General features: G+C 46.0%; 1 protein-coding gene across 4 annotated transcripts in view; it reads right to left on the reverse strand.

Annotated features, from left to right (window-relative positions):
- Window positions 1-15630, reverse strand: part of LOC137421316 (uncharacterized) — a 137119-nt gene that overhangs the window by 89432 nt on the left and 32057 nt on the right. For all 4 annotated transcript variants that reach the window (XM_068107234.2, XM_068107237.2, XM_068107236.2 and 1 more), the window contains exons 11-13: window positions 13187-13463; window positions 12248-12383; window positions 5507-5710 (exon numbers count right to left, since the gene is read on the reverse strand). In XM_068107234.2, coding sequence (XP_067963335.2) covers window positions 5507-5710; window positions 12248-12383; window positions 13187-13463 — 617 coding nt within the window. The remainder of the gene's footprint in view (window positions 1-5506; window positions 5711-12247; window positions 12384-13186; window positions 13464-15630) is intronic.

Consider the following 15630-nt stretch of genomic DNA (forward strand, 5'->3'; position numbering starts at 1 on the left):
GAATTGCGAAAGATGATGGGAATAGAGCCTGTGATTGATGCTGTGAAGAGGAACAGGTTGAGATTGTTTGGTCATGTGTTGAGGAAGGATGAAAGTGACTGGTTGAGAAGAGTGATGGAAATGAATGTATAAGGAAGTAGAGGACGGGGAAGACCGAGAAAGACTTGGCTAAAGATGGTGGAAGAAGAAATGCGGGCAAGGGGGTTAACAAGGAGAGATGCAGAAAATAGGGCAAGATGGAGAAGATTGTCATGGGGACCGCAAGGCTAACCCCCGCTCTAGCAGGGAAAATGGCCTTAAAATGCATGTTGTTGTTGTTGTTGTATGTTGTATGTTGTATTATTATGGCCATGATGAAAAAAAGAAAAAAGAAAACAGGGGGACATTGTAATCGGCTCCATCTGTCTGTCCATCACACTATCGCCTCCGAAATGGTTGCGCAGAAATTCACCAAACTTGGTACTTATAATCAATAGATGTCACGAAGGTGCAAAATCAGTATCATTTTTTGGCCCGAGAGTGGGGTCAAAAGGTTTTAAAAAAAAGAAAAAAACGAAAAATGCAATTCCGAGCACATTTTTAAAATGACACTGTATATGCCACCAACAATGAGGGAAACATGAAACATGTAATGTTTTTTGGGGGATTTGACCCCCGGCTCATGCCCCAGCGAGTGGTGACTTTGGGGCACAGGTGTCAAAACGGGGGAAAAAAATGAACTCAAAATTTGATATTGGATCATTCTTGGTGGAACCTTTTACCATCTTTCAACTTTACTTTAGGTGGGAAGCGTGGGGATTTGTGATGGCGCACCATAGACCTGACTAATTATATTGCCACGGTTCCGGAGATTACAAGGGTGCAAAAACTCTCTGTGCTCACCTGTCACGTTTCCAACACCGTTTGACTACATTTCACATTGTGAGACTTATGAGACCGCCGTAGAAGCTTTGAGGAAAATCTACGTAAAACCGCGTAGTGCTTTGTACGCGAGACGCATGCTCGCTACTCGGCGACAGGATCCTTCGGAGCCTCTCGAACGTTATCTTCAGGAATTGAGAAGACTCGGGAAAGACTGCATGTCTGAGGCAGTGAGAGTGCAGTTAACAGCCGCTGAGTTAACTGATGATCTGATGCGAGATGCCTTTGTGACTGGCCTCTCGTCACCTATGATACGGCTAAGATTACTTGAGAAAACAGCTATGATGCTGCAAGATGCATACGATCAAGCTCGTGTCCTGCAGCTCGCTCAGAGGCATACGGACGGCCTTGCATAACAGCAGGAGCAACCGTTGAGGATTACACGGAGATGCCTCCCAATGCCGAGCGACCGGCCACTCCGGGAGCCACCGCTGCTACCCGAAGAGGAAGGCCTGAGCACTACGGCTGCTGTCTCCCCTGCAGAGAATGCAAAGTGTTACTTCTGCGGAAATAGTCGGCACGCACGGGCTCTTTGTCCCGCCAAGGAAGAGCTGTGTCATACTTGCGGAAAAAAGGGCACTTTGCGAAGGTTTGTCGCTCGATGAAGACACGACATACTACCCTCGCGGGGACTAACACTTCACGGGTCGCCAGCTCCACTGACCCGGGCCCGTCTCGTAGCCTCTCCAGCGTGGTGCTTCCCGTGCTCGTTGAGGGGAAAGCGGCCGATGCCCTGATAGACACAGGCAGCAGTGCGAGCTATGTCTGTCAAGCGCTGGTTCGGCGCCACGGATTGACGGTCGGCCCAGCTATGCGGCGAATCTACATGGCATCTGCAGGCTTGTGGATTCGCACTAAGGGAATGTGCATTGTTAACTTGGTGGTTAATGACGTTGTGTATCCCGATGTAAAACTCATGATAATGCCAAATTTATGTGCATTTGTGCTGATGTGCTGCTGGGACATTATTTTTTTGCATAGACATGGGCGGTTGGAAATGCGATTCGGAGTTGGGGAGAACACTCTGTTTGCGGTCTGGCCGAGATGGCTATCGAGCCACCAGCTCTATTTCCAAGCTTAACTGCCGACTGTAAGCGGCAGACCATAAAGTCTAGACGGTACACTCGCGCTGACACGCAGTTCATTGCTGACAAGACTAAACGATTGCTGTGAGAGGGCATTATAGAGCCTAGTAGTTCTCCGTGGAGGGCCCAGGTGCTCGTGGTGCATACGACTAATCATCGGAAGGGCATGGTCGTGGATTATTCGCAGACTATTAATAGATTCACACAGCTTGACGCATATCCATTGCCCGAAATGGATGATATGGGACGTGACGTGGCTAAGTACCGCGTATTCAGCACCTTGGATTTAGGAAGTGCGTACCATCAGATACCGATACGTCAGTCTGACAGGCCCTACACTGGGATCGAACCTGGCCAAAGGCTCTATCAATTTTGTCGCATCCCTTTCGGCATAACAAACAATGGAACTTGTTTTCAGTGCACCATCGATGGCATTATGGCTAAAGAGCAATTGAAAGGCATTTTTGTGTACGTTGACAATGTGACGGTTTGTGGCCACAATCAAGAAGACCATGATGCCAACTTGCGCAGATTCCTGTGGGTCGCGCAACAGTACCATTTGACTTTCAACGAGGATAAATGTAAATATTCAGCCCAGACGATAGATCTTCTCGGTTACACAGTGAGATAAATGTGTGATATGAATAAAGTGAGAGATAAAACCGGATGCCGAGAGACTGCGCCCTTTGCTTGACATGGCGGCTCCGTATGATCGTGCGTCTCTGCGTCGTGTCTTAGGGCTATTTGCCCATTATTCTCGGTGGGTCCAAGGCTACTCAGAAAATATTCGTCCTCTTGTAGATTGCAAGGTGTTCCCTCTAACGATGGGTGCCAAGGCCGCATTCCAGCAGCTAAAAGAAAATATAGCAGACGCATGTGTGACCTCCATTGTCGAGACAATACCCTTCCTCGTCGAAACAGACGCCTCCGATTGCACTATCGCTGCGACACTTACCCAGGGGGAGGGGGGTAGGGGGGAGGGGGAGGAAGCCGGTGGCATTCTTTTCGCGAACCTTGAGCGACAGTGAACGTAAACACTCTGCCATCAAAAAGGAGGCGTACGCGATCGTGAAGTCGATCAGGTGATGGTGTCACTTTCTTTTCGGCAAAAAGTTTCAATTAGTGACCGATCAGCAGTCTGTGGCCTTTATGTACGACCATTGGCATGCACAACGCATTAAAAATGAAAATATATCAAGATGGCGGATAGAATTGGAGTATTGCTTTGACATAACCGATCGCCCAGGACGCGATAACCTGGCTGCCTATGCCCTGTCTAGACCTGTCTGTGCAGGCATGACGTCCGAAGATCTGCGGGTTATCCACGAATCTCTATGTCATCCGGAGGTGACTCGTCTCGCACATTTTGTTCGTTGTCGTAACCTGTCTTTCTCGGTAGATGACGTCAGACGCCTGTGCCGTTCATGTTCGGTGTGCGCTGAAGTGAAGCCTCGTTTCTATAAGCCACCGATGGGGACTTTGATTCAAGCCAGCCGTCCTTGGGAGAGACTGGGTATCGATTTTAAGGGACCTCTACCTTTGTCGGGCCCGCATCGCTACATGCTCATGGTTGTCGACAAACACTCACGATTTATATTTGCGTTCCCATGCCCTGACATGTCACCCGCTGCTTCCGTCAGCTGTTTCTACTGTTCGGATATCTGGCTTTCATGCATTCTGACAGGGGGGCTGCATTCATGTCTCAGGAGGTGAAGACCTTCCTCCTAGAGTAAGGCTTCGCCACCAGCTGGACTACTCCGTACCATCCGCAGGGGAACGGGACAAGTCGAACGATTTAATGGTATTGTTTGGAAGGCCGTGGAAATGGCTTTGAGAACAAGGGGCTTGAGCCCTCATCAATGGGGTTTAGTGTTACCCGAGGCCTTACACGCTATACGTACTCTCCTATGTACTGCTACAAATGAAACTCCCCACGATCGAATGTTTCGTTATCAAAGGTGCAGTGCAAGTAGACAATCCTTGCCAGGTTGGCTATCCGAACCCAGACCCGCCTTTTTGAGACGGATGGCTCGCACTAGTAAATATGAACTGCTAGTCGATCGGGTACACATGCTGGAGGCGAATCCGGAATATGCCCATATTCAGATGGCGGACGGACGCATGGCAACCGTATCGGTTCGGCATTTAGCTCCTTGTGGCATGGATCCATGTCCTGGTATAAGTGAGGGGCATGTGGCTGGGCCGGAACCGCTTAACACACCTGCACTGTCTCCTCTTGGGCCAGTTGCAGATTCATCTTCTAGGGCCCCGTTGCCTGATGGCGTCTTGATTCATGTGGAGCCGCTGGGGCCCGGTCCTGAAGTAGACTCCCCTAGTCCGGCAGTGCCCAACGTGGTCGATCCTGCAATCAGTTCTGTCGGCTATCGTACCCGAACCGAACAAGAGCGTCGGAAGCCGGTTCGTTTGGGGTGGTAGATTGTTTGTTCTTTGCTGATGAACAATGTTATCTGTAGGTTTTATATGCCGTAGTATGGATTATGTTCATGCGTTCTTCATGGGAATTTTAATTCGTGGGAGAATGTAATGAAAAATAAAGGTTAAGACCCATTGCAGTTCTCTCTCTGGTGGTGAGATAAGCAATGTGCTATAAGAGGGTTGGCCTGAGTGCGCGGGAGCTGTCTTTCATGACAAATCCGAGCTGTTAAGTTTAAATGACGCATCTTTATATGGCTTGCTTTACATAGGGCCTTTTATATGATTGCCTGCTAATATGTGATTATGTTTTGTAGATGACGTGGAAAATCGATTTCAATAAAACTCATTACCTTAAAGGAGTTTTGTAATTGAAATCATTACAGCAATATTCCCGGGGATGGTTTCCAAAATCTCTGAGGTTCTTCTTCATCATTCCTGTTGCTCCAATTAGCACTGGTACAATTTAGATGCTTTTCAGCTTCCAAGATCTCTTGATCTAATTTTTCAGGTCCTGGTATTTGGTAATTTTCTTGATTTGTGTTGTTTCGGCCAAAATCGCTGGGTACTGATATGTCAATCATCAATGCTGTCTTTTCCTTTTTGTTCCCGAGTACAATATCCGGAATCAATGCTTTGTTTTCTATGTTCACGCTCGATGGAATCATCAGGTTGTACGTGAGCATGACATCCTCATTTTCAAAGATTGCCCTTGGTTCAGGTTTCCATAAGTTTTCTGCTACTGGGGTATTTACATTTCTACAGATATGCCAATGAATCACTTTGCATACTTTGTTATGCCATTGTGTGAAAAGTTGTTCTGATAATAGTTTTTAGCATCCCGTGTGTGTGTGTGTGTGTGTGTGTGCGTGTGTGTGTGTGTGTGTGTGTGTGTGTGTGTGTGTGTGTGTGTGTGTGTCTTCCTGTGATGTGCCAACGTTCAAAAATATTATTCAATCTTCAGTATCACTTCAAAATAATCGGATATTATAGAAAGAAAAGTAAATAAAAGACAAAATAATGGAAGTTTTGAGAGAATGAGGAGAACAAAGGAAAGTAAATAGAACCTTGCGCTTGGCGGAGCGAGGTTTTGTAAGAGGAGTTAACGAATCAAATGCCATGTTTTCTCTCTCTCTCTCTTGGCTTTTGTCTCCATCTTCCTCCCTGTGCTCTTCTTCTGCATCAGAATCCGAACTGGAGATATTTGCATCTTCTTGTTCTCCATCTTTCTCATCTTCTTTGTCTTCATCTCCATCGTCATCCAATGAGTTCTATATAAACAGAGATAATCATTTCTCCCATTTATAAGAACTCCTTTAGCTTTTCCAAACATTCATTCTTTATTCCAAGCACTAAAGTAAAAGAACAGCTCTTGTGACTGCTTGGTGAGAAGCTCTAGCATACATTATTTATTTTCATATAGATCAAGGTTCATGGAAGAGTTGATACCCAGCAGGAATTTAGAAAAGAAACAAGACAAAACTTAAGGGAACTATCGCCATTTATTACTGAAAAGAGAAGCGTCCGTCAGTGTGTCCGTCCGTCATGCAAAGACGCAGTAGGATCTTGAGCTATATAGCAGTTCCTGCTGTCGTAAAATAATAAACATAGTTGCGTTAGAAAGCTAACAACAGCGAGGTCTATGGCGCGCCATCGCAAATCCCCACGCGTCTGACCTAAAGTAAAGTTGAAAGATGGCAAAAGGTTCCACCACGAACGACCCAATATCAAATTTTTAGTTAAATATTTTTTTCCCTCAGTTTATACCCCTGTGACCCAAAGTCCCCAGCCCGTGGTATGAACCAGGGGTCAAACAAAACAAACCAAAAAAATCGATATGTATTTCATGCGTCCCCCAATGTTTCATTTAAAAATTGCATTAAAATGCGCCTGTAATTGCATTTTTTTGGTATTTGACCTTGTGACCCCGCCCCAGGGGGCGGGGCCAAAATGACATGGCTTTTGCACCTTCTTGCCATTTGGTGACCATAACTACCAAGTTTGGTGAATTTCTGCCCAACCGTTTGATGGAGATAGCATGACGGTTGGGCGGAGCTAATTACATCTCTCGGTTTTTTTTCAAAAAGCATAGCATATCGATCGATCTGGAACAAAATTTGTTGTGTTCATTTCATCAAATGTTTGACTTCCGGTTCCGGTTCTGCTGGTGAGGTAGTGTTCTTCCAAGCTCTCCATGTCATCAAAGTTAAGTATTTTTCCCGTTTGTGTTTTTGTCAAATCTCTACTGTTTATTTTACTGTGTATGTGTTCACTGTGTGTTTCTAGTAAGATCTCGGTTGTAAATCGCGCATACCTGTGTGTAAGAGTCGTTTTGTTCGTGCGGCATTTTGGGCCTGGTCCCTTGAGGCTTCCCTGTCCCCTCGGCAGTCGTTTGTTGTTTATTTACTTTTGTTCTCTCACCGTATTGCCTTTTTCTTTGTCTTTATTTTCACCCGATACTTCCCCCAAACATCTTACTCTTTGTTTAAAGGCTGACTTCCAAAAAACAACAACAAAAAACTTTATAATATCCTTCTCTCCTCGTGGCTCCCCGACCCCATATAATATCCTTCTCTCCTCATGGCTCCCCGACCCCGACCACGTGTTTTGCCCCACCCGTTTTTCTCTCTTTCTTGGATATCTCAACCCTCTCCAGGCGATACCTTCCAACTCTAGTTTTCACCATACTCCTTCAACCTTTCTCCTTCTTCCTCAGATCCACTTTCACCGAACCTTAAAAATATATATATTAATGAAGAATAGGCCCCTCCTCCCGTACAAACACAATTGCTTATACACCTCCCTGTTCCTTCGTTCTCTGCTCAGCTGACTGTCAATCCCCTATTCTTCTGTGCCTGCTTCTGAACCTGTACTGGAATCCTTCATCCTACTTGGCCTCGATGCCCTCACTTCAGGGAATTTCCCACATAGTTTCCTCGGTTTTGTTGAAAAATGTTTAAACCCTCCCCTCCAGTGCTGCATTCTGTTGTATATTATAACACGTTGTTCTTCTTACTCTTTATAAGGCTGTCTTCAATTTGCTCAAAATTAAATCTCTTACAGTTCTTCCTTTTTACATTCCCTAAACTCACCTGCATTCCACCCCTCCAATGTTTTCAAACGGATCTGAATTGAAAATCACAAGAAACTCATTTTGCAATTAATGTTCGTTTTCCATTAATCGAACACTTTCGAAAATCCCAACTCCCCCCTCCCCTCCGAAACTCCGCCCTCTCCCCTCCCCTCCTAAACTCTCCCCTCACCCCACCCCTCCCAAACTCCCCGTCACCCATTCCCTCCCAAATTGTTCCTCGCTCTGCCCACCCCCCACCTCAAACAACACCTCACTGTGCCTCATCCCATCACCATCAAACCTTTTGTCCTCCTCATCCTTCCCTTTCTCCTCGCTCTTCTGAAATCTCCAACACACTATCAACAGCTCTCCCTACCTCCCCTCTAACCCTTTATCTCAACGACCCAATGTGAGTGAAGAATGATGAAGAAGAAGAATCTCACCTCATGCCAAGAAACAACATCTCTCCACTCTCAAGACTGAACTCTCAAACCTGTCTCCCTCCTCCAAATAATGGTAGCATCTGGTCAAATCTGTTTCTGGTGTTTGTTCCCCTTCCAGCCTCTCCCTTACCTCAAATGGCTGCACAGCTGACAATGCACATGAAAAAGCCGAATGCCTCAACTCTTTGTTTGCCTCAAAATCATGTGTCCCAAACCTGAGTTCTGCCACTGCTCTGCCACTCCATCTCACCCTCTGTCTGTTCTCTTCACCCTCTCTTTTGCTCAAGGTCATCTGCCATCTCCTTGGAAATCAGCCAACATTACCGCTTTACACAAAAAGGTGAAAAAACAGATCCTTGCAACTACAGACCAATCAGCGTGCTCCCAATCATCAGCAAGGTCATGGAATCCATCATCGCTTCTGATATCAAGTCCTTCCTCGTCTCCAATGGCTTGATGTCGGATCATCAATTTTGATTCAGACCAGGTCACTCTACTCTGGACGTGCTGCTTCTGCTGTCTCAACAATGGATGGAGGTCCTCAATGCCAAACAGGAAATCAGAGCTGTCTCCCTCGACATATCATGTGCCTTCGATATGGTCTGGCACCCCACCCTGCTCACCAAACTCTCCTCCTATGGTATCCATGGGTTAGGGTTGGGTATACCCTCCACACAATACTTGCGGACTTCCTCTCCCATCACAGTCAACGTGTGGCCCTGAATGGAATTCTCTCATCTCCCCTTCCTGTTCAGGCTGGAGTTCCCCAAGGCAGTGTTCTGGGCCCTGTGCCATTTCTGGTCTTCATTAATAATTAATCTCTCTGGAAAATCCTCTCTATCTCTTTGCTGATGACTCCACTCTCTGCCGCTCCATATGACATCCCTCAGATCAGCAGGCAGCAGCCTCCTCACTCTCTGCAGACCTGGATAAAATCACAAACTGGTCAAACACGTGGAACATGTCAATCCTGACAAATCTCACACTCTCACTTTGTCTCTCCATAAAGACCGTCTGGACAACCCTCCCATCTACTTTCTCAACAATCCTCTTGAAGAAGTTCTGTCACTCAAGCTTTTGGGTCTCACTATCTGCCATGATCTTTCATGGGAAAACCACATTCCAAGCTGGCCTCCAAAGCTAGTCGCCGACTGGGCATCTTCCGTCGTGCGAAGTCCGTTCTGGGCACGACTGAGGGACTCACCACATACAAAGCTTTCATCCACAGCTCAATGGAATACTGCTCTCCCCTCTGGGCTGGTGCTCCTGCCTCACACCTAGCTCGGCTTCACGCAGTTGAAACCAAAGCTTTCAGAATCATTAGTATCTCCTGCGATGAAGCTCATTCTGCGGGTCTCTCTGTCTCTCTCCCAGGCAGGTAGGTGGGCTTTCTGTCTTCTACAGACTCCTCTCCGGCCTAGCTCCGGCCGGAACACATTTGTCTGTGCTCTGACCCCCAAATTTTCCTGCACAACGCACAAGATCTGCCAGCAACCCTCTTTTGGTGAAACTGCCAAAATCAAGACTCTCTGCTCAGCTTCACTCTTTCATTCCTCATTTTCCCCATCTCTGGAACAAACTCCCCCACTCTCTTCAATCCCTCTTCTCCCTTCAAGTTTTAAAAACAGCTGTTCACCACCATCTCTTATCTTTCCCCATCCAAAAGCTCGATATTTTCTACCCCGGTTAAAACACCCCAAATCCGCCTCTTTCAATCCCCAACTTCTTTCCTGAAATTCCTAGACGTGTTCATTTCCTTTATACCGTGTACCCCTCCCTCCTCCCCAGCCCTCCCCCTTCCACAGATCTACCGACGTCCCTGTTCTCTACTGTTGTGCGTATATGCTTTCTTCTCCCCCCCCCCCCCTCGTCTCCCGCTCCCTTTATTTGTTGTATGTGTTACGGGTCCATGCATGTTTTTGTGTGTAAGGTGTTCGCTCTTCCACGAGTCTTGACCCTGTATACAAAAAAAAGAAAAAAAGAAAAAAAAAAGGATGCCCATTTTAAAAGCCTGTCTTTCTGGGATCGAAGAAGCACAAATGGGAGCTTAATGCAGTGGTTCCAACGTTAACATTTATTAGCTCCCCTGGACTTTAGTGAATGAATGAATGAATAAATGAATGATCATTTTAAGGCCATTTTTCCTCTGCTAGAGCGGGGGTTAACCTTGCGGGCCCCATGACAATCATGGTTCCCTGTTTGAGGAAATGTTTTTTTATGGCTGGGTACTCTTCCTGACGTCAACCCTTAGTCGCCTCTTACGATGCGCAGGGATACAGTGTACCTATTCTAAATTGGGGTACACACCGGGATAATTTATCCCAGCAAGCTGTTACTCAATTTGCCGACCTCGGAAGGATGACAGGCTGAGTGTGAGTCAACCTCCCTGACGTTGATTCAGCGATCGACCGGGATTCAAACTCAGGATCCTCGGATCCCAAGCCGGCACCCTAACCACTAAGCCAACACCAGGCTCCCCTGGACTTTAATCCGGTGAGATTATGCGATCAAGCAGTGTCCGTAGGCAAGTCAGTGAGTGAATCAGTCGGTGAGTGAGTGAGTGAGGAAACGCCACCCCCTCCCCCCCAAAAAATGGGTATTTGCTGTCTTCTCCGAAGCCACACTCACAATTTCAATGAAACGTGACGACAACCTTCACCACCCACGTTGGACTAAAGTTTGTTCACGGCATAAAATAATAATTAAAAAATCTGCATCTGAAGGGGTCTGAGGGTCGTCTTAACCCCCCAAAATAGGTATTTACTTTCTTCTCCGTTACACATTTTGTGCGTCATCCACACCTACCAGTGGTTCCCTGGTTCTACCAGGTGAGCCCAGAGGCATTGCCTCTGTTTATTCTATGACAGAAGGAACCCCTTAGAAGAACATGGAAGGAGCACACAAACAACAACAACCACAACCACAAAACAATTACATGTTAAAAAAGATCGATTTTCATGCATTTTTAACTTTTACATCCTTGTCGATATTCACAGATAGACATGTAATATGTATGTGAAGTACAACTTGTTGTCTTTGATTAAAACCGTCAGAAACTGTATGCACGCCTTGTGTGAAAAAAGGACGAATTTTCAAGCCTCCCCTCCCCCGTTTGTACATGATACACAATTGCCCCAAACATGCTGGATATTCTTCACATACACATGCTCTCATTCTTCTTTATAATACGTCATGCACACTCTGACCTTTCAATATTGCCACCGTAGCCAATTATACCATTCTGCTATGATAGACACAGCTAAGTATGAAACGGTGAAAGGAAGTCACGTGTTATGGGTGCTGCGCATGCATTTGTGCCTCCCAGGTCTTGGGGTGGGGTGAAGGGTATAAATAGTCTGATAATTTTCACATCAGTGATGGCAATGTATCCTCCGCCAGAGTTGGGCAAGCACATTTTGCATACGTACTAACTGACCATAATTCCACCCAGAAATCTGAGGAAGAATCTACGGCCACACGCTTGGCATTGAGGGTGACCAGGTGCAGTGTGTGCCTGGTGTCTAAGGTCACATTTCTTCTGCTCTCTCCTCCTGAACGGTAGTGAAGGTTTACAGGTAATTTACAGGTCACTGGTAACATGTAACCCAGTGCTACCTGCCACATGGTCGGGTTGTCGGTGACTAAACAGATACCCCTCACTGGCTTTGCTAGTGGGCATGGTGACTGACGCCCTGCCAGGTGTAAAAACAACACCCGACAAATGGCGGGTGAGCTCCCTAAGCGAGCCAAAGGCCATCAAGCACGGAGATGGTGTCTCCTAAAAAACACCCAATCGGGGTAGGAAAATTTATTTTTCCACTTGGCCGAGTTACCCCCTCCTGTATGGTGGTCCTGTGAAGAGGTTTCCTCGTTTCAGGACTAGGTGAAGGTTTTGCCAGTCTAGTACCTTCACATTTAGTGACCCTTACCCTCGTTTCAGGTGAATTTCAATATAAAAATAATATCCCCACCCATTCTTTGTTCAAGTCTCCCCATATCTTGTCCTTTAACTCTGCTAATGGTGTTTCCCCCCTCTCTCTACCCTACCCACTGTTCACCATAGGCCTTTTGAGCGGTATGGTACCATGTCTCATCAACCTGGAAGCTCTTCAGGTATTACATAGTATTGTCTCTCCACCTCAATTGTAGCCTTAAACAGGATGTGTCCACAGTAGTCTTTCAAAAAGGAGCTTCTTTGGAATCCTGCCATCCTTACTACATGGCCTAACCATCTCAGCCTGTGTTTCAGCAGGCTTCCCTCCAAACACAAACACAAACTCTCCTCATCTCACCTTCTCAATCTCACTAGCTCCTGTTAAAGATGGTGTCCAATGCAGTGCTTCAGCATCAAGAGCAAGACGCTGGGGTCGTGACTTCTGAGACTCTTCAAAAGTATCCAATAGGGATTGACGGTGGAATATGACAAACCTGGCACACAGGGAATGACAAAAATGTTAGGAAATAAGAGAAAAGGTAAAAAATCTTGTAAATATTTCCAAGTGTTTGGTTGTGTGTTTGTACGTTATTTGTTGACGGCTGAACCGTAGTACCTCGACGACACAAATTTTGGGTGTAGCTACTTCAGAATCTGGGCAAGGTTTCAAACTCCTGCACATTGGCCTTGGCGGCTGTTTTGAGGCCACAAAGGCCGCTATAAAGTGTATATTGGGATGTGGGGTCAGGCAGTGCTGCCACCGGCCCACAGGGAAAAGGTAGCCAACATGAAGTCAATAACTCCAAAGCTTTGCAATGTCCAACACGTCCTGAAACCACCGCCGGAAAAAGTTCACCCGGCCGGGCAGTGCCGGGTACCCCACAACCCCCAGGCAGCACCGGGTAGCCACTCGAGTAATAATTATACAACAGTTGAGTTTTATTCTTGTTGAATTATGCATTTTGTCAAACTGTGCAGACCAAAGGGTTTTATTAGCCATGTACCTTTAAAAATGATAAAGAATAAAACATACAAAACCAATAAAACCATGAGAACTGCAAAGCACCACTTCATCACCCCCTCAGAGAACTTGGCCATGTGTGGGGAACCACCCGAGTGATCACAACCGCAATCATTAACAGGTGTGCTTTTAATCAATGGATCCTGCCCCGGGACCGGTTACATGACAGAAACACGAACATGGACTCTTGCAACTGAGCTCCAATCATATTTGACAATAAATATGCAAAAAGATCCTTTTTTTCCAACAGATTTGACAAAGTCCATATTATCTTACCGTCCTCCCCTGCGGCCCAGCAAACCCAGCTGCGCCAGTGTGGATGCAAGATCCGCAGTGCACGCACCGGTAGCTTTAGAAAGGGCTGCGAGAGAGAGCGTCAGAGCAGAAGACACTTTGGGAGATTTATCGCCGGGATTGGAGGCAGGCCGAGTGATCCCCAAGAGCTGTGTGAGGATGGCTCGACGCCAGTACGCCGTGTAGGAAAGCCTGCCCAGCTCTGACAGTGGTTTTTCAGGAGTTCCAGCTTTTCCTTCTTTACGAGAGAGAAGGTAACCTGTGGACCGGTGTAAAGAACATGAAACAGTCCGAAAGGGATATGGAGATCATTTTGGAAACAGCAATTCATTTTATTTAACAATACATCGAATCAATGGAACATTCAGAGGGATGCCAATGACTGTGGAAAGCAAGGAAAAGCTCACGTTTTTGGATGCAACCCCATTTTCAGGGCAAGGGAGCGCTCAACGAGTTAAATTTTTACCTCGACAAAGGGTTAACGCCCGAAACAGAACCACGGACATAGTGGAGAGGTGTTTTTTTTTGTTGTATTAAAGTCCACATTCCAATTAACCTCCACTCATTTGTTCCTCTTTTTCCCCAACTGTGGCACAAACTTCCATATTCTCTTTCAATCTCATTCTTCCCTCTAGGTTTTCCACGTTTATCTGTGAGGCATGCCCAGCCCCAGAAAGTTATGAAAAATTGATGTCAAAAGATGCATTTTGGGGGTGATCCTGTCCAAATTGTAACAAAACAAGACCGATAGTTTAACAGCAGCGTAGCCGGGCTTGTGTGATACTTTAGTTTAAGAGGATAGTACGACCTGGGTGGGGATACCAGTTAGCAAATAATGTAAGTATTAAATTATTTTGACGTCTGGCATGGACAGCCAGTTCGTCAATGACTTGGGTAAAAAAACGGCGAATGGCAAACGACGAACCAATAATTCCACATTCCTGTGCCACCTTCAGTCGAACGTCAGGTATTGAGAGCACGTTCTCTATATTTTCATTCCAAACAGCATCTTTCATCATTCTAATCACAAATTAATACTATGGTATTGAATGAATGAATGAATGATCGTTTTAAGGCAATTTTCCCCGCTAGAGCGGGGGTTAGCCTTGCGGGCCCCATGACAATCATGGTTCCCTGTTTGAGGCAATGTTTTTATGGCCGGATGCCCTTCCTGACGCCAACCCTTGGTCACGCTCTTACGATGCGCAGGGATACAGTGTACCTATTCTAAACCGGGGTACACACCGGGATCATTCATCCCAGCAAGCTGATACTCAATTTGCCGACCTCGGAAGGATGACAGGCTGAGTCAACCCCCCTGGTGTTCATTTAGCGATCGACCGGGATTCGAACCCAGGATCCTAGGATCCCAAGCCGGCACCCTAACCGCTAAGCAACACCAGGCTCAAATTAATACGATGGTATTGACATATCAAAATATAATGTCAAATCGCGATTGTATTGAGATAATATCAAAGCAGCGAACCATAATCATCTGTTCACTTAGGGATTCTGGTGCAAGATCCATGTAGATCACATTTCAAAATCATGATTGTATTGAGGAATTTATGAAACCTCCTACCAACCTTAAACACGCGCTGGGACCCCAAAACGTTCCACAGGTTATTGTATTTTCTTTTAGTAAAATATGCAACTGTAACGGTTACTAAACACATCCCCTCTCATGTGTCTAGATCCTCAGCTCTGATTGGGGTACGTTTGTGGGGATATACGGAAAGACAAACGCCATTCTAGATGGCATTGTTGTACAGGCTACGCCATAAAAACTATGCAAATAAAAAAGTGATATTTGGGGGAAAACGTTTTATTTCACCTGAACATCCATTGCTGGGAAGATCATTTTCAGATAGTAAAACATTTTATTATGATAAAATAAATTAATACTGAATACCACACACCTTTCCGGGACTTTTGATACACTAGTGGGCCGTTGGTCCATTGAACCAAATTTTCATTAGTCTTCACGGCCTTGTGGCATACCTGCCTGCTGTACTGATTGAGCATTTGTTTACCTTTCAACAAGCCCAGATGGGGGGGGGGGGGGGGGGGGTGGAGTTAGGTGTTCCTTATTATTACGGCCAAATTATACTACTTCTACCACCACCACCACCACCACCACCACCACCACTAGTAGTAGTGGTAGTGGTAGTAGTAGTAGTATTAGTATTAATATATGCTTTGTTACAATGTTGTCGTTGTTTTAGTTCTTTATTTTGTAATTAGAATTCCATGCCGTGGAAGGACCTATTGAGCTGCTTTATGCACCTTAACATGGCGTGCATTTAAAACATGGAATTCTTCCAGATTATTTAACACGAGTGGGGTCACCCGTGGGAATCCCACGGGCATGGACGTATGTGCCATTTGGACATCTTGAGTTTGATGCCACACATTCAGTTTTACAA

The sequence above is a fragment of the Myxine glutinosa genome, chromosome 2 (assembly GCF_964187855.1).
Source record: "Myxine glutinosa chromosome 2, kmMyxGlut1.1, whole genome shotgun sequence".
NCBI classification, from domain to species: Eukaryota; Metazoa; Chordata; class Myxini; order Myxiniformes; family Myxinidae; genus Myxine; species Myxine glutinosa.